General features: G+C 39.4%; 1 protein-coding gene and 1 long non-coding RNA gene across 4 annotated transcripts in view; one reads left to right on the forward strand and one right to left on the reverse strand.

The window, feature by feature from the left end:
* Window positions 1–25,428, forward strand: part of NEDD9 (neural precursor cell expressed, developmentally down-regulated 9) — a 230,497-nt gene that overhangs the window by 187,025 nt on the left and 18,044 nt on the right. For both annotated transcript variants that reach the window (XM_060189366.1, XM_007539253.3), the window contains one exon: window positions 10,521–10,964. In XM_060189366.1, the coding sequence (XP_060045349.1) occupies window positions 10,521–10,964 (444 nt within the window). The remainder of the gene's footprint in view (window positions 1–10,520; window positions 10,965–25,428) is intronic.
* Window positions 695–24,088, reverse strand: LOC132538062 (uncharacterized). 2 transcript variants are annotated; one of them, XR_009549474.1, is made up of 4 exons: window positions 23,750–24,088; window positions 22,639–22,759; window positions 21,756–21,830; window positions 695–2,768 (listed from the first exon to the last, which is right to left on the reverse strand). It is a non-coding gene; the product is annotated as an uncharacterized LOC132538062 (long non-coding RNA). The 2 variants fall into 2 exon arrangements; XR_009549475.1 differs by lacking the exon at window positions 695–2,768 and having other exon boundaries at window positions 19,173–21,830.

Here is a 25,428-nt window from a genome sequence, read left to right on the forward strand (position 1 = left end):
ATTGTCAACCCATATCAGCAACCTTGGAAGAACTACTGTAGCTTCCAGGCGAAGGAATGGGAGTACATAACTCTGGTGGTAGGAGTGGTGCGGAATTATACTCCCGTTATCTCATAATTTTGTAAATCAATACTAAATTACCAATATAATAAAATTTTAAAAAGTAGTGTCACTACCAAACTAATGCTGGGTAAGGAATGATTTCAAGCATGGATAGGTTACTGTGGAAGAGATATTAAGGTTCCTAAACCTGGTAGCTTTATAATAGGGTCATGTGAGAGCTGCGGCATGTCAGAGTACCTTTGGGAAGCAAGTGTCTACCATCAGGTTTCCTTTTTTTTTTTTTCATTATTTATTTATTCCCTTTTGTTGCCCTTGTTGTGGTTATTATTGTTGTTGTCGTTGTTGGATAGGACAGAGAGAAATGGAGAGGGGATGGGAAGACAGAGAGGAGGAGAGAAAGATAGACACCTGCAGACCGGCTTCACCGCCTGTGAAGTGACTCTCCTGCAGGTGGGGAGCCAGGGGCTTGAACCGGGATCTTCCGGTCCTTGTGCTTTGCGCCACGTGTGCTTAACCCGCTGTGCTACCGCCGGACTCCCCACCATCACATTTCTTAAGCCACCTCTCATACAGAAATACTGGACGGAAAAAAAAGAGAGAGAGAGAGATGGAGAGGGAGGGAGAGGGAGAGAGAGAAAGAATTGAAGAAAAGTGCTATTACTGAATTTCACAAAGCTTGAAAAATCTGTGAAAATGTGAGTGTTTGGGGCATAGGAAGTGACATAAAGATTCATTCAGAGAATGTTCAGGCCACACATTGTAAGCTTTGTAATCAGCACAAGAGCTTAGGAACACTTCTAAAAAATGTAATTTGTTGACTAAAATTTGGCACATGTTCGGCACTCCTTATCAGGAGTCAGAAGCTTGCAGGACCCTGCTACTGCTTTCCTGTGGCTACTTCCGATCCCAAAATTAAATGTGATAGATCACAATCCACATGTATCACTGAGAAAAGGTTGAATCTTATGCACCTTATCTTTAATTCCTGAACTTGAAAGCTATTTTGCAGTCTATACAGGATCGGACTTTTTTTGTTTAAATATGGACATGTTTGTAATTTAACTTATACTATCAAACTTTCAAACAACAGTTATAAAGCCTGATTTTTACCTTGAATTGGAAATACTCAACTCTTTGTAAATTCAGTATATATCCCAAAGCTTCTTTATCCAGACATCTGTCAATGGACATTTAGGTTACTTTGGCTATTATGAACAATGCAGCTATATATCCATTCTTTCTAACTATAATTGTTCTTTATTTTGAGAAATCCTACATACCCTTCCCCCAAGATGGTGATGAGTGAAAACCAAGTCTTCTGTGGGCTCTCAGACTACAACTGACTTTTATTATCAGACAAGAAAGCATACAAACCTTTCTTTGTCCTACCCATATGTCCTGAGACTAGCCTCTGTGATGTTCATACTTCAGTCATTTCCTTTAGTTCTTAGTTTCTTGACAAGAGCAGTTTCCTTCTTTACTGTATCTGTTTGTCAGGCTTTGTCCACTATGTGTGTGTGATTCTATGACTGTGTGTGTTTCCACATGCTGCCTGCTAAAAAAATCCATGACTCAAGTTGGAGGGTTGGAGAAGTATGTTACTGAGAGTACAGTGACCCTGAAGCCTTGGTAAGAGCTCCTGCATGATAAATATAGAATGAAGTAAAAACAGTGAGAGGAAGCTGGACCACTGATGACGCTATCAGACCTAGTGGACCAACATACCAGTCACTGTCAAAGAACAGCATGAAAGGTCATGAGAACTGCAAGTCACACCTCTCTGTATTTATAGCAGAACATTTCTCTGTTAGTGGCATTAATAAGCTTCCTTGACATTTTGATGGCGATGGGAAAAAGAAAAAAAAAGGTAGGGAAGAGTCAAGGGAGGGCAGTGTGGGAGCTGTCAAGTGACCTAAAGTTTTCTGTACCTGCTGTTCTGGTTAGCTGCACCATACTTTCTTCCTATTAGCCAGCATAGCTTGGGAACAGCAGAACTCAAATGTTCTGGCAAGGTATGAATGGTGTTCAGTCACCTGCTGTCAGATGTAGGTTACCACAGTGAAAAATAAGAAAAAGCTCTTCCAAAGACGTTTGTATTTAGCCCAGCTGGGATGGTCAGTCCCTCACAACCTTCCTGTTTGCTCAGTGGTTACGCACACTAAGTTCAGGCTCCCCGTCTATGTCATTATCCTGTTTTAAAAGGGAGGGGCTGACTCTTTCCTGCCTGCTGTGTCCTATGTTCTCTGACTGAGAATTGCATGACTTGAACACACCAGTTGCCTTTCTAATTTTGTTTCCCATGCCTGTCTGAAAATTGTAGCCAGACATCACGTTGACTTCTTTTTTTTAATTGAATATATTGTATTAGCGATTTCATAATGGCTTACAAGATTTTACGATTATAGGAGTAGAGTTTCACACTGAACCCATCACCAAAATTCTATGCCCTTCTCCCAACAAAAACCATCATAGTTCTCACAAAATCCTGGAGACCAGTTGTGACATCTTTGTTTCAGTTCTCTATGTACCACGTAGAAGTGAAAACATCGGGTAGTTGTCTTTTACCTCTTTACTTACTTCACTAAACATATTCATCTCCAGTTCCATCCATTTTGTCCTAAAAGATATATCAGCTTTTTAATTGTAGAGTAGTATCCCATTTCTTGCTGACTTCTTTAAAACACAATTTCACCCTCTGGAGAGAACTAGGAAAGCAGTCGAATTAGCAAACATTTTTAATTTATTTTTATTTTCTTATATTCATTTATTTTCCCTTTTGTTGCCCTTGTTTTTTTATTGTTGTTGTCGTACTTATTGTTTATATTGATGTTGTCACTGTTAGATAGGACAGAGAGAAATGGAGAGAGGAGGGTAAGACAGAGAGGGGGAAAGAAAGACACAACTGCAGACCTGCTTCACCACCCGTGAAGTGACTCCTTGCAGGTGGGGAGCCGGAGGCTGGAACCAGGATCCTTACACTGACCCTTGCACTTCATGCCACGTGTGCTTAACCCACTGCCCTACCACCCGACACCCATTTTTAAAATTTTTCAATAGTGATCTAATACTTATTTTCAAGATTGTAAAATAATGTGTATACTTCTATACAGTTCCCAAAACCAGGGTTGTGTCCCATCCCCTGCATTGGAAACTTCCCTATTCTATATTTATTTATTTATTTATTTATTTATTTATTTATTTATTTATTTTTAATGAGAAAGATACAAGGAGAGAGAGAGAGAGAGAAAGAACCAGACATCAATCTGGCACATGTGCTGCTGGGGATTGAACTCAAGACCTCATGCCTGAGAATCCAGTGCTCCATCCATCCACTGTGCCACTTCCCAGGCCATGATACTCCCCTATTTCTTTATCCTTCTGAGAGTATGGACCAAAATTCTTTTTGGGGTGCAGAAAGTTGAAGTTCTGACTTCTGTAATTGCTTCTCCAGTGGACATGGTGGCAGATAAATTTGTTCCCCAGCCTGTTTCTATCTTTACCTAGTGGGGTAGGCCTTTGGAGAGGTGAGACTCCAGGACACATTGGTAAACTCATCTTTCCAGGGAAGTCAAAATGGAGTCATAGTAGCGTCTGCAACTTGGTGACTGAAAGGTAGTAAGATATAAAGCAGAACAAATTGCTTAGTAAACAGGAACACAAAGGTAGGAATAGAGCAGATGAAATTAGGGGTCTTCAGGTGAGAAGTCTATTTTAGGTATGATCCATGGGGCCCATGACTTTAGTACTTTCTGTCTGAGCTTGATAGCTAAATTAGCAAGCATTTCATGTATGTGTATTTTATACATGTATATGTATATTTGTGGACTGTGAAGGAGAAGGAAGATAAGTGATTTGAGAGCAAGAAGGAGAACCTGGAAGTAGAATCTTGGAAGCCTAAGCGAATTCAAAAATGTTTAGGGTGGAGAATCAATACTATGGGTTGCTACAATTAAGCTCTCAAATAGGATCTATGTTCCAGTCATGTTTAGAGCCCTAGGCTTGGTAATGTATGCATTTGATTTTACTTAATACTCTCCTAGTTGAGAAACCAGAGACAGGAATTCTTGTCCAAGCTCTGTGACCTTCTTGCCAGGTGACTGACCTATCAGTAATTTCATTAATCTCACTCTTGTTTTACTTCTCTTTATTTATTCATTTATTATTTTTTATTTCACCAGTCCCATCACCAAAGGTCTATGTCCCCATTCCCACACCTATAGATGATCACTATAGTTCTCCCACAGTCTTGAAAATTGGTTGACAGTTTTTTTTTCACTTGTGTCTTCAATTGTTTATGTTCCTCATATGATTGAAACCATTCTGTAGTTGTCCTTCATCTTTAATCTCACCTTTTCATTTGTAAAGTGAAAGAGTTTTACCATACTTGCTTATAGTGCCTCCATCTTTCAAGTTCTGTTCACCAATGATGTTGGTGCTTTGCCAAGTTCTGCACTGACTGATTCTCACTGCCAATCTCTGGAAGCTAACATCTAACTGGATATAGGCTTCCATAGCTCTCTTACCTCTCTTTGATTTACTTCTGGGGTGACCATTCCTGGAGACAAGTGGGGGATGAAAAGGTGGGGGGTGGAGTAGACCTTGAATAAATGAACCGTCAATCCTGGATTTCTCTAAAAAAATTGGAACCTTGTGAATTGCCCAAGGAATCACACTTATGCACAGAAGAAGCTTCCTTTAGCATCACCTAAACATAAGCATTAACTCATGGGGACTTACCTTTTAATAAGTTTCATGTATGCTTTTGAATAGTATAGTTTATATTTGCTGAAATTGATTTTTTTTTGTCTTACTGGACTTTTGTCTAGATATATCAAGTATTTTCAAAGCCAAGCTCTTTCTCTACTTTATGATGGATCTAGTAGGATTTTTCCATATTTGCAGAAATATCATCATTAATATTGATCTATAGAAGGTCTCTTGAATATAACCAATAGATTTTTTTTTAGTGTCTATAGGTGTGATATTCAGTGTGGAACTCAGGCATGATGTCATCTTTATGTAAATAGTTTCCACTTTATGATCCCATGACTCAACTCAATTGTATATAATTACCATGTTTTTGTTGGGAGGAGTCAAAATATCAACAATGTAAGTTTACAGTTCAGTTAGTTGTAAAGAATGGAGAGAGGACTATGAACCACATAAAATGGAGGTTCAGATTCTTGGCATACCATTTATACCAGACTTGAGTAATGTTCTGAACTGGCACATGTGCATGGTGCATGCTTCTGTTCTCTCTCTCTCTCTCTCTCTCTCTCTCTCACACACACACACACACACACACCTTTTTTTTAAGGCAGAGATCTGAGAAGCAGACTGATTAATAAGCAGAATACAGAAATGAAGATTCCTTTGAAGCTTTCTGTTTGGAATACAGGAAGGGCCTTTTCTCTTAGGCAAGGTTCCCTGACTGTCCTTGCTAGAGAAGGCTTCAGGACCAACCACAAGTGCAAAAAACATCTCAAATCTTGCCCAGTTCAATGCTTAATTTACACCATGTTTTCAAGGTGTGTTGTTGGGACCATTAGCAAATGTTAAACAGGTCCTTTCACAAAGTCTGGTATTTATCGTTCTTGCCCTTTGACTGCCTGCTTATGTTGACATTAGTTAAGCTGTTGTCCCTATCCATCCACTTTTTCAACATCAGAGGTCACTGCAATGTCAATAGACTAAACAATTTGATCTGTCAATACAAATATAAGTGCATGTAACTGTAGGCAAATAATAATAAAGAAACAGTGATCATAACTCATTAATTCAGAAAAACATTTCTTTTTTTTTAAATGTCTTTATTTATTTATTGAATAGAGACAGCCAGAAATTGAGAGGGAAGGGGGTGATAGAGAGGGAGAGAGACAGCAAGACTGCTATCTGCAACACTGCTTCACCACTAGTGAAGCTTCTCCCCTGCAGGTGGGGACGGAGGCTTAAACCCAGGTCCTTGCGCACCGTAACATGTGCACTCAAACAGGTGCGCCACCACCCGGCCCCAGAAAAAAAACAACACTTCTTTAAGAGATAATTATAAAGGCCAGGTAGTGGCACAACTGGCAGAGCACACATTATAATGTGCAAGGACCCAGGCTTAAGCACCCAGTCTCCACCTGTATGAGGAACGCTTCACAAGTGGTGAAGCAGTGCTATAGGTGTCTCTTTTTTTCTCTCCCCTTCTCTCTCTTCCTTCTCTCTCATTTTTCTCTCTGTATCTATTCAATAAATAATATATATGTATAATAAAAGAGAGAATTCTGAACTCATAAGCAAGAGAAATATCAGGAATGTGGTGGAGGGAGAGAGGTTGATTGCATGATTACAATAAGATCAACCCTTGAGGGAGTCGGGCAGTAGCGCAGCAGGTTCCTGCTTAAGGATCCTCGTTTGAGCCCCCCCCCCCCCCCCCCCGGCTCCCCACCTGCAGGAGAGTCGCTTCACAAGTGGTGAAGCAGGTCTGCAGGTGTGTATCTTTCTCTCCCCCTCTCTGTCTTCCCCTCCTCTCTCCATTTCTCTCTGTCCTATCCAACTACAATGACATTAGTAACAACAATAATAACTACAACAATAAAACAACAAGAGCAACAAAAGGGAAAATAAGTAAATATTTAAAAAAGAAAAGATCAACCCTTGATAGAAAACTGAACTGACCCCACCTACAGGGGGGGTTTCTTCACAAGCAGTGAAGCAGGTCTGCAGGTGTCTATCTTTCTCTCCCCCTCGCTATCCCCCCCCCTCAATTTCTCTCTGTCCTATCCAATGAAATTGGAAAAAAAATTAAAGAAAAAGAAAAGAAAACTGAACTAAAAGGATACCAAGAACTTATTTATTCTATAGGCATGACAAGAATTGGTCGTCATCAGAGCATTATAATGGACTTGAACACAGTTTGAAAGATGTGGGGTTTATAGTTCACGGTACTTATATACTTTTCCCATATTTGGGAACTACTCTTCCCTGATCCAGCTTTCTAGTCCTGTTTCCAACTCTGACACCCTTTCTCCAGACAATACCTTTACCCCACCTGCATGTTAGCTGTTGGGCTCAAGCAAGAATCAATAAAGTCATGGGCCCCTTGAAATATACCTAAAATAGAACTACTGGCTTTTTCCAAAATGGAGGCTCCAAATCTCATCTGTTAGCAAGAACAAGAAACTGAATGGATTCCAGAGAAGTAGCTTTTAGGGTCCGAGCAGCGGCACACCTGGTTAGGTTTGCATGTTACCATGTGCAAGGACCTAGCTTCAAGCCCCCAATCCCTACCTGCAGGGGGAAAGCTTCACTAGTGGTGAAGTAGTGCTGCAGGTGTCTTTCTGTCTCTCTCCACTCCTCTCCTCTCTATTCCATTTCTTTTCCAATTTTTCTCTGTCCTATCAAATTCAATAAATAAAGTTTGAGAAGTAGCTCTCAAGGCTTAACTACTTGCATTAGTATGCTGCTTACCAGGTGGTGGGAAGGTCACTGGGCAGTAGACGAAGAACATCCAGCACAATACTTTCTCAGGGATTTCAGTCTGCCTCTAATCAAGCATGGTCCTGTGCTGTACTTCAGTGCTTCATGGAATTCTATGGCAGTGATCCAACTCTGAAAACTGAACTTGTTCACATTGTTTAGACTTGTAGTACTTTGCTTTCTTCTCTGTGTTTTTTTTTTCTCTTCTTTTGTCTTGTAGTCAATATAATTCCACAACTATCTACTCTCAACTCCCGTAGAATTATCACTTCTGATTTCATGTTGAGGTTTACTTACCCAACTGTTGAACTGCTGATCTCCCAGAAAAAGGGACATAGGCCAGAGTGGTCATCTCTCTCTCCCTGCTCTATAATCCCAATATAAATCTAGTTAAGTAAACTCCTTAAATAATTGTGGTACAAAGGACCCATATCTTATTTTTCATAATCCATTGTTTTCCTTTTAAAGTACAAAACACACAAAAGATAGAAGAAGAGAAACAGAAACAACATTAGGATCATGATATATTCTTAAATTTTTTCTTCAAAGTAGAATATAACGCATTAAGATTATAGCTTCAAGTCCAACACCTTAACCACTTAGCCATCACTGCTACAAGATTCTAGCTTCATATAATCTGAACTCTTAATTGCCAGAAATATAATGAAGCTTCTTAAAATATAAAACTAAATAAAACCTTCACTTGGAAGAGAAATATCTTGGTTTCCATTTAAATTCTTTTTCCACTCATCTATGTCACAAACTTTAGCCTTATTCTTAAAGAACATCAGAAAGTTTTATTAAATAATTGCACCAAAAGGAACTTGGCTAACAGGATAAAAGTAGCACCTCTTCCCAGTTACTGATCTGAGGGCAACTTTCTTACCCTAGAATAGCCACTGCATACAAAATAACCAATACACAGTACAAGACCTATGGTTATAGGCCATAGTCCAGGGTGAGGTGATTAAGGTATGCCTGTTATAAAGGAATAAAAACTATAAGGCTAGAATATCACATCCACATTTCCAGAGAAGAAATAGGAGCAAAAGTTCAAACAACGATAGCTAAAAAAATGTCATGAAGATGTAAGGTCACAAATAGGCTTCATGCAATCAGTAATCCTTTTTCTTACAAACAGCCATTATAATTTCCAATGATACCAGTTACATTAAACATTTTACCAGTTGTGGTATATATGCACAATGGAATACTACTCAGCTATAAAAAATGGTGACTTCACCATTTTCAGCTGTGGATGGACCTTTAAAAAGTCATGTTAAGTGAAATAAGTTAGAAACAGAAGGAAGAATATGGGATGATCTCACTCTCAGGCAGAAGTTGAAAAACAAGATCAGAAGAGAAAACACAAGTGGAACTTGAACTGGAATTGGCATATTGCACCAAAGTAAAAGACTCTGGGATAGGTGGTTAGGGGGGAGAATACGGGTCCAAGAAGGATGACAGAGGACCTAGTGGGGGTTGTATTGTTATATGGAAAACTGAGAAATGTTATGCATGTACAAACTATTGTATTTACTGTCGAATGTAAAACATTAATTCCCCAATAAAGAAATTTAAAAAGACCAAAAAAAAAAAAAAAAAAAACGTTTTGCCAGAGAGAACATTCTTCAGAGTGCCTATTGTGCATTCACAGCGATCCCCCAACTTCTCTGTGTTCTGGAAAGGAGCAGGCATGTGGTTGGTGGCCATCGTGCTGTGAAACCATACTAATGCCAAGAAATGAAATCTTCAGAGCCTTTGAAAGGTTTCCAAGAATGTCAGCACTTACTGCCTGCCCACTATCTGCTGGCTGCCTACTTTGGCTGTCTGCTTAGTACTGAATGTGCCAGACAGGCCTTCATACAAAGAGAGAAAGTGTTTTGGGCCCATGAAAGGGGAAAGCATAGTCTCTCAATGTGAATGGTGAGAGTAAAAAAATAGATAATAAAGTGTTAGAGTGAAAAGAGGTCTTCAGAAAAAAGTATGAATAGAGAGATTTGAAAGAGAGAGAGATGGCATCTAAGTTTCATAAATTCTTTGTTGATCCTCTCCATCAAATCTGAAAATGTAGGCTGCTGTCACATTATGTTCTATGTCTGAGAATCTTTTAAGAAAGGCTGGAAGATTCAGGGATAGCTCAACTGGTAGAGCACATATTTTACCATGTGCAATGACTGAGGTTCAAGACTCTAAGCACCATAAAAGAACACCATACAAAACGGAAGCTTTATGAGCAACAGAGAAGTGCTGTGGTGTCTTTCCTCTCTCCGTTTCTCCCCCTTCTCTGTCTCTCACCTATCAAAAAAATCATTCTAATGAAGAAATTCTTTTAGCAGAAAATAAAGAAATTCTTGCTTTTGATTCTCCCACATCCAGGAATTAACTGAGAATAAAATTTTTAAGACCTATCAAGGCATATATGAATGTTTTGGTTTTGGTTGTAGCATTATGATTTGTCCTGCCTACTATTGGAATTTTCTAAATTCATTTTTTTTATACCCGGACCGCTATGCCCCCTGGGCCACCGCCACCCTCACCCAGGCCGGGCCTCCCCTCCTTCTTTTTAATTCATCTTACCTTAAATATATGGAATAATTTGAGAAATATCTATTGTAGCATATCTAAATATCTAAGGCTATTTTACTACTTAAGTTGGATTCAAGAAAAGAAAAGAATGTTTTGTATAGTAAATTGTTTTCTCTTTAACGGCGCTGCTCATAATTCCTTGGCACAGCATTTACTGCTGGAGGAAAAAACTCTTGTGGTGTTGAGTTTTTCCACGGATGTAGTCTGATGTCATTGGTGGCAGACACAATACGTATGTATCTGTCTTTTGTCTGCACCATCTGTTTTTCTCCTTATAAGCTTTTGTTAAGATTTATTCTTCTCTTCTTTCCAGGAAGTAGAAAGAAGCTTCCCAAGAGAAGCTTTAGGTGCTAGAGGGACTGAACTTATTCTAACACAATTTCTCTCTTTTCTTTCCTCCCTAGAATCTTATGGCTAGAGCCTTATATGACAATGTTCCAGAATGTGCTGAGGAGCTTGCCTTCCGCAAGGGAGACATCCTAACTGTTATAGAACAGAACACAGGAGGACTGGAAGGATGGTGGCTCTGTTCCTTGCACGGTCGGCAAGGCATTGTCCCAGGAAACCGGGTGAAGCTTCTGATTGGCCCCCTGCAGGAACCCTCCTCCAATCAGGATCAGCCTACTTCTGGTCTGCACCAGACTTTTGAACAAAAGAAGCTTTATCAAATGCCAAATCCACAGGGTGCTTCTCGAGACACTATCTACCAAGTACCGCCTTCCTACCAAAATCAGGGAATTTACCAAGTACCCACAGGCCATGGTACTCAGGAACAAGATGTGTACCAAGTGCCACCATCAGTACAGAGAAGCGTTGGAGGTGCTAATGGTCCTCACTTAAGTAAAAAGGTGAGTTAGTGACTGCCTGAATTTTCATTTTACTTGAATTTTTTTTCCAGTCCCTTTAGAGCAATAGAAATGGTCCTGAAATAAAGTCTTGACATTTCCAAGAAGTAAGTATAACTACTGAACTACCTCAGGCATTATTGATTAGCATCATTTTGCGATTCGTCTGAGAGAAAAGTAATTTGACGTTATGTGCCAGATATTGTTGAACTATGATCACCGTAAATTACCATGTTATCCTGGGTCATACACGACCATTACATTGTTTCCATCATTCTGATGAATATACTTTCAGACCCAAGTTCTACCCTGAAACAGTTTTCACTCTGTTCTGTTTCTTCCTTGAGTGGTACAAGGCACCATATTTTGTGTAAGTGCCGTAAGACAGTAAAGAGCCTCCTTTTGCCAATACCATGACCCTCTTTTCCTGGCTGTATAAAGACCTCACCGGTGGTCCGGGAGGTGGCGCAGTGGTATAAAGCATCAGACTCTCAAGCATGAGGTCCTGAGTTCAATCACCACAAGCAAATGTACCAGGGTGATATCTGGCTCTTTCTCTCTGCTCCTATGTTTCTTATTAATAAATAAATAAATAAATAAATAAAATCTTTAAAAAAAAGACCCCACCAGAATTAGGGGGAGTGAAGAAACTAGAAGCAGTTCATGCTATCCAATTTTTTTCTATATAGTTATTAAAACTTGACTCATTTAAAACACCTAGATACTAATGAATTTATCCTTAGAAAGAAGACATCCTCTTGTCATTCAAGTAAGTCCTATAATAATCCTTAGTGGTGGGTAAAAATGCCATTACTAAGATGTCCTGGAAGGTACTATATTAAAAGCCATGGTTGAGGGAGTCAGGCAGTAGCACAGTGGGGTAAGCGCACAGAGGTGTGAAGCGCAAGGACTGGTTTAAGGATCCCGGTTCAAGCCCCCAGCTCCCCACCTGCAGGGAAGTCCCTTCACAGGTGGTGAAGCAGGTCTGCAGGTGTTTATCTTTCTCTCTCCCTCTCTGTCTTCTCCTCCTCTCTCCATTTCTCTCTGTCCCATCCAACAACAAAGACATCAATAACTACAACAACAATGAAAAACAAGGACAACAAAAGGGAAAATAAATATATTTTAAAAAGTTGTTGTTTTTTTTTCTTTTTTTATTATTTTTTATTTAAGAAAGGATTAATTAACAAAACCATAGGGTAGGAGGGGTACAACTCCACACAATGCCCACCACCCAATCTCCATATCCCACCCCCTCCCCCGATAGCTTTCCCATTCTCTATCCCTCTGGGAGCATCGACCCAGGGTCATTGTGGGTTGCAGAAGGTAGAAGGTCTGGCTTCTGTAATTGCTTCCCTGCTGAACATGGGCGTTGACTGGTCGGTCCATACTCCCAGTCTGCCTCTCTCTTTCCTTAGTAGGGTGGGTCTCTGGGGAAGCTGAGCTCCAGGACACATTGGTGGGGTCTTCAATCCAGGGAAGTCTGGCTGGCATCCTGATGACACCTGGAACCTGGTGACTGAAAAGAGAGTTAACATACAAAGCCAAACAAATTGTTGAGCAATCATGGACCCAAAGCTTGGAAAAGTGGAGAGGAAGTATTAGGGAGGTACTCACTGCAAACTCTAGTGTACTTCTGCTTTCTTACTTTGGTGCCATACTCCAAACTCAGTCAATTTCTGCTTTGCGTTTCTACTTCTTCTTTTTTCTTTTTTTTTACATTCCCCAGATTCCCATTTAACAATACAACCCCCACTATTTCATTCATCATTTTTCATGGACCTGTATTCTCCCCACCCACCCACCCACCCCAGAGTCTTTTACTTTGGTGTAATACTCCAATTCCATTTCAGGTTCGACTTGTGTTTTCTTTTCTAATCTTGTTTTTCAACTTCAACCTGAGAGTGAGATCATCCCGTATTCATCCTTCTGTTTCTGACTTATTTCACTCAACATGATTTTTTCAAGGTCCATCCAAGATCGGCTGAAAACGGTGAAGTCACCATTTTTTACAGCTGAGTAGTATTCCATTGTGTATATATACCACAACTTGCTCAGCCACTCATCTGTTGTTGGACACCTGGGTTGCTTCCAGGTTTTGGCTATTACAAATTGTGCTGCCAAGAACATATGTGTACACAGATCTTTTTGGATGGATGTGTTGGGTTCCTTAGGATATATCCCCAGGAGGGGAATTGCAGGGTCATAGGGTAGGTCCATTTCTAGCCTTCTGAGAGTTCTCCAGACTGTTCTCCACAGAGGTTGGACCAATTGACATTCCCACCAGCAGTGCAGGAGGGTTCCTTTGACCCCACACCCTCTCCAGCATTTGCTGCTGTTACCTTTTCTGATGTGTGACATTCTCACAGGAGTGAAGTGATATCTCATTGTTGTCTTGATTTGCATTTCTCTGACAATCAGAGACTTGGAGCATTTTTTCATGTGTTTCTCGGCCTTTTGGATCTCTTCTGTGGTGAATATTCTGTCCATGTCCTCCCCCCATTTTTGGATGGGGTTATTTGTTGTCTTGTTGTTGAGTCTGGCAAGCTCTTTATATATGTTGGTTATTAAACTCTTATCTGATGTATGGCATGTAAAGATCTTCTCCCATTCTGTGAGGGGTCTCTTGATTTGGATAGTGGTTTCTTTTGCTGTGAAGAAGCTTTTTAATTTGATGTAGTCCCATAGGTTTATACTTGCCTTAGTCTTCCTTGTAATTGGATTCGTTTCATTGAAAATGTCTTTAAAATTTATGCGGAAAAAAGTTCTGCCAATATTTTCCTCTAAGTATCTGATAGTTTCTGGTCTAACATCCAAGTCCTTGATCCACTTGGAATTTACTTTTGTATTTGGTGAAATACAATGATTCAGTTTCATTCTTCTGCATGTTTCAACCCATTGTTTCCAACACCATTTGTTGAAGAGACTCTGCTTTCCCCATATAATAGTCTGGGCCCCTTTGTCAAAGATTAGATGTCCATACGTGTGGGGCCTCATTTCTGGGCTCTCAGTTCTATTCCACTGGTCAGTGTGTCTGTTCATGTTCCAGTACCAAGCAGTTTTGATGACAATGGCCCTATAATACAGTTTGAGATCTGGCAGTGTGATGCCTCCGGTTCTGTTCTTTTTTCTCAAGATTGTTTTGGCAATTCTAGGTCTTTTCTGGTTCCAGACAAACATTTGTAGCATTTGTTCTATTCTCCTAAAAAATGTGCTTGGGATCTTGATGGGGATAGCATTAAATTTGTAGATGGCTCTGGGTAATATATTCATTTTGATGATGTTAATTCTTCCAACCCATGAACATGGAATATCTTTCCACTTCTTTGTATCTTTTTCAATTTCTTTGAGTAGTGACTCATAATTTTCAGTATACAAGTCTAAAAAAAAAAAAAAGTTTTTTAAAAAAAAGTCATGGTTGAGATTCTCTGTATAATTCCAAGTGAGCAACTGAAATTCATGAAGTAATTTTTTAAAAATATTTATTTATTTATTTGTTCCCTTTTGTTGCCCTTATTGTTTTATTGTTGTAGTTATTATTGTTGTTGCTATTGTTGGATACAACAGAGAGAAATGGAGAGAGGAGGGGAAGACAGAGATGAGGAGAGAAAGAAACCTGCAGACCTGCTTCACCACTTGTGAAGCAACTCCCATGCAGGTGGGGAGCCAGGGGCTCAAACTGGGATCTTTACACCGGCCCTTGTGCTTTGCGCCATGTGCGCTTAACCCGCTGCGCTACTGCCCAGCTCCCCATGAGGTGAATTTTGTGAGTGTATTTTTTATTCTTGGGACACAAAAATAAATAAAAAATAAAGCTCTCATGATGCTTACATTAGGGGATAGCATACATGTAAACACTCTAATGTCAGGTGGAGATATGTACTGGAAAGAAAATAAACCCATTGAACTATTAGGGATAATAGCCAACACTAAGATGATGTTCTCATAAACATTACATGAAATAAATTTTTTGTTTGTAGACACATGGAAAATTCCCAAGGGTTTCCAGTGGGACCTACATGTTTGGGTTTTACAAATGGATTAATTCAACAGAACAACAAAAAAAAAAAAACCCACCCTAAATTATGAAAGGAAAGATGCAGTTAGATAGCAGAAAGAGCTAGTTTATTCTCACAGCATTATATCTACATGTGCCCTGCCTCAAGAATTTCTAATACAAAGTCTGAATGTAAGGGACCAGGTGGTGGAACACCTGGATAAGCACTCAAATTACAGTGCTCAAAGACCCAGGTTCGAGCCTTCGTTCCCCCACCTACAAGGGGAAAGCTTTGCAAGTGGTGAAGCACTGTTTCAGGTGTCTATCCCTCTCTACCACCCCCTTCCCTCTTGATTTCTGGATGTCTCTATTCCATAAATTAGTAAAGATAATTTTTAATTTAAAAAAAGAAAAATGAGGGTGGGATTTACTGATGCATTCTTTCAAATAGCAACTGCATTTTATATCACATTTAATACAGAAGGTCTGCTTTACAGAACATTTCTCAAGAGCAAATGTGGGATCAGAGAGATATCTCATCCGGTTAAGAGTATCAGCTTACCTGCTTGAGGTCCCTGACACTACAAGTTCAATGCCCTCCCACACCTTATTACCAGAACTTATCAGAACTGAGTAATGTTCTGGTCTTTTCTCATACACCCCTCTCACTCTTTCCCTCTGATAATAAATAAATTAATCTTAAAGGCAAGGTGTATGTACATTAGGAGGAATTTCTCAAGAAGTGATGTGAATAGCTTTCCTACTTCCACTGACTCGTCTTGAAGTAATAGACTATACCATGACCTTGCAAACATCTCACCAGGGATTTTAAGATTCAAAAAGAAAGGTGAAACAGGCCTCCCTCTATCTCCAGAGGACCAAAGAACAGTTGAAAGGCTTGACTGTAATAAATAACTTTTCCTGTTCTTAGTCCTAGTTGTTTGCACTTTAAAAATAGCTCTCCTTCTTCTGAGCTAGTAGTGTAAGGCAGACAAGAGAGGCCAGGACAGGAAATACTTGACTGAAAGGTGGTGGGGTCTAAACTTTCATCATGGCTTATTTTGGCAGAAGGTAAGAAATATGTTTTTCTTGTCTAAGCACAACCGTTTGCACTCCCAAGTCTGAAAAGTCTTTAACTTCAGACTTCTTCTCACTGTATTTGTTGTAACCGACTGCAGCTCTGCTAGCTTTTCAGTCTTTTATGAGAGGAGAGACTTTAGTCACATCTCTCCCTTGGATTGATACTAGAGTGTTGGAGTTATCTTTGGGTGCTCACACTCAGTATTTCATTTTTCTCATTAACTCTAAATCTACTGTTTAGAGAAAGGTGGGTGATTCCCATAAGAGGAAGCAAACTTCCGAAAAGGAGCTCTGCCAACCCTCACAGGGGTTGCAGCCAGATTTGGGGAGGTTTTACCAGAGCTAAGTAGATAGTGCCTGAAGCACTAAAGTTTTGAGCAATCGGGATCTGAAGTGATAACAAGGCAAGGATGAATAAAAGCAAGAGGGCTTGGTCCTGGCTTTCTCTGTCAAATCCCATATTCTCCATGGCTTCCTGATCTCACCTCGGAAGTCATTTTATATGATTCTGTCAACTATCCACCTCCATTAGGCCACGTCTCTTTTCATCCTCCATTCTTTTTTAGCTCTGTCTTTGTTCTCTCCCCTTCTTTTCTTTCTGTCCCTTCTCCCTCCTTTTTTCTCCAGCCTTCCTTTCTCCTTTCTTTTTTCACTATTAGTTTCCTTCCTTCCTTCAGAGTGGAGATGTCATAATATCTAAGAGGTAATTTCAACCTTTTAGGCATACCTGCTTTTAAAATGTTTGTCAGCATTTCCCTCTGTACATTCCTGACTTTGTATCTTCTCAGTGGATGAGACTTAAAACAGACTTCAACCAAGGCCTCAAGAGCCAATGTCAGTACAGTGAAGATGGGACATTTTTTTGTGTGTGTTGGTTTTTGAGTTCTCATTTTATGAATGTTACTGACTTATTAAATAGTCCTGTACCCATTTTTCTCTCATAATTTTTCATCTTTAAAATGGTGGAAAACTCAAAATACCAGACATTCCTGGTAGTTTAAGCTATGACACTTTAAGAAGTTATTAAAATAAAAAAAGGGAAGGCAGTGGAATCTGGTTTGGAACCACTAAAGTGTGGTTTCAAAATTTTAGAGAACATAAGAATAATCAAGGAGGGAGGGAAAGTGAAATGAAATGTAGATTCCAGACTTTTCTCCCAAGAAATTCTAGCCCCAGGACTCAGGAGTCTGCATTTTAAGTGACTTCCCTAGGCACCTCTGAGGGGAAAAGTCCAGGACTACATGTCAAAAAACACTGTAAAAGACCAAAGAAGAGTATGGAAAGGCTCCAATCTGATCATCACTTGGGACTTTCCATAGTGAAAAAATTCCCTTGCACTTGTTAAAGAATATGGACTACAGAACTTTCATCAACCCTTTTTTTCCCCCCTATTAATGAATCACTTAAGGGAAAAACTAAGTGAATTCTGTCACTTCAGCTCTCCTAACTCCAGCCTCTACCCACCCCTTTGCATGCCATCTGCATTAAATGACATTCATCACTTGTTAAATCAGTGACTAGAGAGTACTACTCATACAGTCCCCACCCTTTTAGGAAACAAGATGAGAGAGAGCATGAGTACTATGTGAATAGCATGGGTTTCAGCTTCAGGTTATGTGGACTCCTGGCTCTGTCTCTTCATAGCTACATATCTTTTTAGTAAGTTGCTGAAATTCCCTGGACTTTAATTTCTCCATCTGTAAAATATGAATAACCATAACTACCTCACAGGATTACTGTGAAAATCACAAGAAGCAATTAACAGGAAGGCAGGAAGGACTTGGCACAGTCCTTCAAGATCTCAAGAGTTTAAGAAAAAAAATGTCCCTCTAGCCTTGTTTTCTTTCCTTTCTCAGTGTTCATTTTAAATGGTACCAGCCCTAAGTTTGTGTTTCTTACTACATACTAAATATGCAAATACTTTATTGCCAACATACATGGTGCTTCCCTTGAGTGCATGTCTCTCTCTCTCTCTGAGGGCATGGTTCCCTACAAGAACTTTACAGAATGGAAAGGGACTCTCAAAGATGTCTGGAATCATAAACAGCAATACCCTAATTATTGGTCTTTCTCACTATGTGTTTTGTGCATTTTATTTCTTGGGCACTGAGGGCAGAATTTCCAGGACCTAAGTTTGGATTCTTTTGGTTTTTATTTTATTTTGTTTTATAAAACATAGAAAAATTGAGAGGGAAGAGGGGTGATAGAGAGGAAAAGAGACAGAGAGACACCTACAGCACTGCTTTACTATTCGTGAAGCTTTCACCTGCAGGTAGGGACCAGATTTGCCACTACTGCTTAGACTCTGGATAAAATAAAACAGCTGAATAAAAAAAATATTGACTCCATAATAAGAAATACAAAAACTAAGAAATAGATATTAATAAACATTTAGACAAACATGTAGAAAATGTCATATAAAACTCATTAGTTATGATATAGGGATTGTAACTGTTTCATTACATTTGAAAACATTTTGTGGATAAATATTTCTCACTTTGCAAAGATTTCTAAATATGCACGATAATGTTCAAGAACTCACAGGCAATTCTAGATTAAGTAAATTACTCATTGTTCAATAGTTTTTTTTTTAATTTTTTATTTAAGAAAGGATTAATGAACAAAAACATAAGGTAGGAGGGGTACAACTCCACACAATTCCCACCACCCAATCTCCATAACCCACCCCCTCCCATGATAGCTTTCCCATTCTCTAGCCCTCTGGGAGCATGGACCCAGGGTCGTTGAGGGTTGCAGAAGGTAGAAGGTCTGGCTTCTGTAATTGCTTCCCCGCTGAACATGGGCGTTGACTGGTTGGTCCATACTCCCAGTCTGCCTCTCTCTTTCCCTAGTAAGGTGTGTCTCTGGGGAAGCTGAGCACACACCTGTTCAATAGTTTTAAAATATGGATTATATATTTTCAATTCCAGTTTCATATGGAAGTATGATTTAGATTGGAGCTCCTAAACATCAAAAACTCTCATGCCCATAAAAGCCAAAATTAGGAGTCCGGGCAGTAGCACACTTGGTTAAGCGCACATGGCGCAAAGTGCAAGGATCGGCTCAAGGATCCTGGTTCGAACCCCCAGCTTCCCACCTGCGGGGGAAGGGGGTCACTTCACAAGCAATGAAGCAGGTCTGTAAATGTCTATCTTTCTCTCCCCCTCTCTGTCTTCCCCTCTCTCTCGATTTCTCTCTGTCCTATCCAACAAAATGACAGCAATAACAACAATAATAACAACAACAGTAAACAACAAGGGCAACAAAAAGGGGAAAATAGACTCTAGGAGCAGTGGATTCGAGTGCAGGCACTGAGCCCCAGCAAAAACCCTGGAGGCAAAAATAAAAGGCAAAATTAGTCTCACTTCTCTCCTTCAAATATCTTTAAGACAAGGCTGGGGAGATATCACAGCATCAGTGCTCAGGACTTGCATATGATAGATGCCAGGTTTGATCTACACTCCACCTGTAGCCAGCCAGAACTGATTTTTTAAACATTTTTTTATTTATTTATAAAATGGAAATATTGACAAGACCATTGGATAAGAGGGGTACAATTCCACACAGCTCCCACCACCAGAATTTCATATCCCATCCCCTTCCTTGATAGCTTTCCTATTCTTTATCTTTCTGGGAGTATGGACCCAAGATCATTGTGGGGTGCATAAGGTGGAAGGTCTGGCATCTGTTATTGCTTCCCCACTGAACATGGGCATTGGTAGGTCAGCCCATACTCGCAGCATGTCTCTATCCCTATGGGACAGGGCTCTGGGAAAGCAGGGCTCCAGGAAACATTGGTGGAGTCGTCTGCCCAGGGAAGTTAGGCTAGCATCATGGTAGCATCTGGAACCTGGTGGCTGAAGAGTTAAGATATAAAGCAGAACAAGTTGTTGACTAATCATGAACCTAAAGGCAGGAATATTGCAGATGGAGATTTTTTTTGAGGGGGCCCTCCATTTTGGGTAAAGCTAGTAGGTCTATTTTAAGTATGTTCCAAGGGGCCCATGGCTTTACTAGTTTTTGCCTGTAAAACAGCTAATATGCAGGTGAACCCAAGTTATTGTCTGGGGAGATGGTGTCACAGTTGGAAAAAGGACTAGAAAGCTGGATCAGGGAAAAGCAGCTCGCAAATATAGGGAAAGTGTAGAAATATTGTTAACTGTAAACCCCACTGATTTGATCTGGGACCCATATTCAGCAAAGGAGCCAATGTAGCCTTTGCATTCCTGTAGGTCTGAGCTCACATTCTGTGGTCATGGCTAGGAACATTCCAGAATGGCTACACTAATTTCAAGACCCATCTTCCTTGGGTAGTAGATAGAGTATGTTGTCCAACCTCCCTTCAGAGAAAGGAACATTCCTTAACATTGTTGATCCACAATGAGGGCAAGGTCCTGTAGAGGCCCACAGAGGGGTCCATTATGTTGTTCCTGATGGAGATGACCAGTGGCAATGGAGAGAGGGATCTGTTAGAGGTGTAGGCCCATCATGTCTGTGTGGGAATCCCAGAACTGATTATTAAAAAGACATCTATTTACTATAGCAGCTATCTTTGGGAGGGTGGGGATACAGAACTTTGGTCATGGTTGTGGTATAGAACTATTTATATGCAATCTTATACTATTAGTAACAAATAAAATCTTATAGTATTGATAACAAATAAAAATAATAGAAAAGCCATCTGTATACAAGCATTTTCATGTACATATGTAGAGTAAAATTAACAACTGAGTTTTCCCATATAATGCTTGATTTGCATGGGAAACTTTATGTATTTCTTTGATTATTCTCTGGTCTACAGCCCTACCACCCTGAACATGCCTGATCTCATCTAAGTATTCTCAGGACATATTGCTTTTATTCTAACTGGTAGAATTAGATGTGCTTTACATCCTCCACTCAGTTTGGGCTAATTTATAAACTCCCTTAAGGCAGGTAGAGGTCATGATTTTTTTGTTTGTTTGTTTTTGTCATTTCTATAGGCCAAACTCATGGGAAAATGTCACACACAGAGATAAAGTCAATGAATGAACCAATAAAACAGAAACAAGTGATGATTTTAATTTGATTAACCATTTTACAAGCTGAAAAGTGGTCCTGATCTTATAACTTACATGCTGCCACACACTGAATCCTATCATAGTACATGTCAGTTTTTGCATAGTAATTTTCCCTTTGAAAACTACCATGGGTCAAAAAAAAAAAAACTACCATAGGTCTTAAGAAAGTCACCTTTTGTTTTCTGTCACCACAACGATCTATACACAACAAATGAACATTCAAAGCACAAGTGACAGAAAGTTCAGCTTGTCTTGTCAGAGGGCCAAACTTTTGTGCATTTGCCCAGTTTAGTCAGCAAGATCAGTTAGCTCTCAATAGTAACCTAGAAAAAGAGAAATGTAGTTTCAATAGAACATATTTTCTTAGATAGGCTAGTATTAACTTGGAATTTTTCCTCTTCAGTTTTTAAAACTTACTACAACATTCATACCTTCTGTGACATTTTCTCCCTATACCCCAACAGTTTCTGCTTCCTCGGTGGTCCCAACACAGAGAGAGACGAAGCTCATGAGTTCATTGAAATTATAATGACCCACCACCCACTGTAATGTGTATGATGATTTAGGCTGGGAATTTGGGGTTGGCACTTGGAAAATGCAAGTACTATAAAGATTTATCTAAATCCCACTACGTCATCTTTAAAGGTCATTTCCTACCTTCTAAAAGGAGACACAGTCAAATGTTAGCAGGAAATGACTTGAAGATTTTAGCCAGATCTCCCAGGCTCATTCCTGAAAGGTAATATAAAAACCAGAAATAGATTAACTACAATGATTGTACCTTACTAAACAATGAGTCATCATGAGTTTTACACACACACACACACACACACACACACACACACTGGATTGCCTTATTGGGATTTAAAACATTTTGAAGTCTGGTTGCCTAGAGCAACAATGTTAACAGCCAACATATTGCTGCTGTATATTAAAGGTATGGTTTGTCTACCAACAAGTAAAAATAGATTTAAAGCAAATGAAAGGTCACAGACAAGACAAGCCCTTACTTCACCTCACTTTCATTTGTTCTCTTCTCCCCAGGAACACACTCAAACATGCTTACACATCCTGAAATATACCAGGGACGAAGGTAACTTAACTATGATTTCCATACTTGGACACTCAATAAAGGGGAGTAGCAGTGGGTTAAGCGGGTGCAAAACGCAAGGTGAAGTAGATCTCCTTCTCTCTGCCTTCCCCTCCTCTCCATTTCTCTCTGTCCTATCCAACAACAACAATATCAATAATAACTACAACAATAAAACAACAAGGGCAAGGGCAACAAAAAGGAAATAAATATTTTTTTTAAAAAAAAAGTAAAAAAAAAGAAAGAAACTCAGTAAAGTCTGACCATATTCCAGAATAGTGCATTTAGGCATAAAGATAAGCCAAATTAAAGTGGATTATCTTTAAAATTAAAATATCTTTAAAATATTAAAATACCTAGCTTTGGGGGTATAATGCAGAAAAAGTGAATTTTTGTCTAAAACCTCTATCCTCAGGCTGTATATAAACCCCCTGTTGAATGAGGACTCACCATGTATTTTATACCCCAGCACCACATGGAAGTATCATGCACACCACCAAAGGAAGCTTCATGAGTGGTGGAGCAGTGTCATGGTGTCTCTCCTTCTCTCTGAGTCCCCGTCTCTTTCTACCTGAAATTGAAAAGAAAAGATGTTCACCAGGAAGAATGGGATCTTACAGGCAAGAACCTCCAGCACCCAAATATATAATTAACTAATTAATTAATTAACTAAATCTTTACTCTCAAGAATCAAAATAAAATTTAAACATTACACAAAATTGTAATTTCTTGAGGACTTTAGCAACAGGACTTTATAGACACACTTTAAAAATAAGAAGTATCTCTTCCCAGTTGAGTCACCCACACCTGTGCCATGAACAATAACTCCTTACAAATGAACAAAAGACTTTTTTGTTTGGTCAGCGACAAGGCCTTCAAACTCAATTGCAATTTGTTATAAAACTCACAGATAATATGTATTTCTAAGAGTTCATTAGTAACTTCTTATAAACCCACAGCAAAGCAAACAGAGGTAATCTTCCTTTTTCAATGACTTTATGCTGCTGTGCTTATCAGCCTGAATAGGTCAGATGTTGTACATCGTGTGATGTCTGGGTAAGTAGGATCATACTCTATTTTTGAGGGAGTGAAAAGAATACTTTATTTGCTTTGATGGTAAAAGAGACTTAATAGTGGTTAAATCTTCAAAAGCAGGTTTGAGTATACTGTGGATAGTGCAAAATTAGATACCACCAGAAATGTACTTATAATTGTGACATAAACCTATCTGTTAAGCTATACTTCTAGAGAGGTGTGATATTCCTGTTTGAAGAGTATAGGTTTGAATGACTTAGGACTGTGTGTCTCCCTTAAAAACTGTATTTAATTGTGTAATCCTAGTAACATTTTAAGAGTACAAAGAAGTCATCTCATTGAAGGAACCTTACTTATTTGGATTATTTTTTGGATCCCTTAAAGCATGACATACCTAAACCAGTATTTTTTTTTCAGTGTCACTCTTTTCAACTTACCTCAAGTTGGCTGTGTAGCCTTTATATGTTTTTATTTTATTCACTCATTTTTCAAGATTGAGTAAAAATGGAGAAAAACTCAAAGTTACCTCTGAATTTTGGTTCCTTCTTCAGGACAGTAGAGATAGAGCAAGATAGGGCCTGTTGGTGGCGCACCTGGTTAAGATCACACATTATAGTGCACAAGGATCCAGTTTCAAGTCCCTGGTCCCCACCTGCAGGGGAGAAAGCTTCATAAGTGGTGAAGTAGGGCTGTAGGTATCTCTGTCTCCCCATCCCCTCTCAATTTATATCTGTCTCTATCCAATAATAAATAAAACTAAAATAACAAAAAAGGAGATAGAGTAAGATGGAGATAGAGGGCAGAAGAGATAGAATAATGGTTATGCAGAGTCTTTCATGACTGAGGCTCCAAAATCTTAGGTTCAATCCCCTGTACAACCACAAGTTAAAGCCAAGCAGTGCTCTGGTAAATATATATATATATGGAGAGAGAGAGAGAAAGAGAGAGAGAGGTGAGAAATCATCTAGTCTTCTCAACAATTTCAGAAGGTGTTTATTCCAATTTTAATTAGATGGGTGGGGGTTAGAGCAGAATAAACTAAGTTCTGGCAAGAAAGTTTACTTACTGAAGGACATAACTCTGGTAAGAGGTAAGAATGGTGCTTTACCCAGTATCTTTCAAGCTCTGAAGCCAATGATTTTTACACCTTAGCAAATGCTTATGGCCACCAAGTCCTAAAATAAGAAGGCATATTTAGAGATTACTCCCTTTTATTCCATGGCATCAAATGTGAAGTGAAGGAAGGTTTGATGCTATGTGCCTTCACTCCCATATCACTTTCTCTTTCTGTCTCTTTCCTCACCCCTTGAAAAATGTGACCTCAGAACAATAAGATCACGAATGTGTAAAGAAGCCCCAGCTCCATACAATTTAAAAGGAAAAAAAAAAATTGTGGTAGCACTGAGAAAATAACTATGTTGACTTTGACTTTGTCATTGAAAATACCATCTTTTTTTTCTCTCTCTCTCTCTCTTTTTTTTTTTTTTTGCCTCCAGTGTTATTACTGGGACTCAGTGCCTGCAATACAAATCCACTGCTCCTGGAGGCCATTTTCCCCCACTTTGTTACCCATGTTGTTAATTGTTATTGTTATTGATGTCGTCATCATTGTTAGATAGGACAGAGAGAAATGGAGAGAGGAGGGGAAGACAGAGAGGGTGAGAGAAAGATAGACACCTGCAGACCTGCTTCACCACTTGTGAAGCGACTCCCCTGCAGGTGGGGAGCCAGGGGATCGAACCAGGATCCTTATGCCTGTCCTTGTATTTCACGCCATGTGCACTTAACCCACTGTGCTACCACCCAGCCCCCCAAAATACCATCTTTTCTAAAGATTTCACATAGCTCCAATTAGATAACTTATTTAACCAGACATTAAATCACCAATGCTACATTTGCCATAAAAGAGACTTGCACACACACACACACACACACACACACACACACACACGAGAGAGAGAGAGAGAAAGAGAGAGAGATAAGATATCTAGATTTTGTTTCTCAAAGAAGAAAGTAATTTTATTTGGTAAATTTGAAAAACAACATATTTCTTATTTGTCTTGGTAGAATAGGTGGCAGGGTAAGAAGGAACGTACTATAGAACTGCTGCACCCAGCTAGCTAGGTTTCATTCATTTCATTCATTTAACAAGCTGAATAACCTCTGAACTTCAGTTCCCTCAACTGTGAAGTGGAGGATAGGGAT

Source organism: Erinaceus europaeus, chromosome 4 (assembly GCF_950295315.1).
Source record: "Erinaceus europaeus chromosome 4, mEriEur2.1, whole genome shotgun sequence".
NCBI classification, from domain to species: domain Eukaryota; kingdom Metazoa; phylum Chordata; class Mammalia; order Eulipotyphla; family Erinaceidae; genus Erinaceus; species Erinaceus europaeus.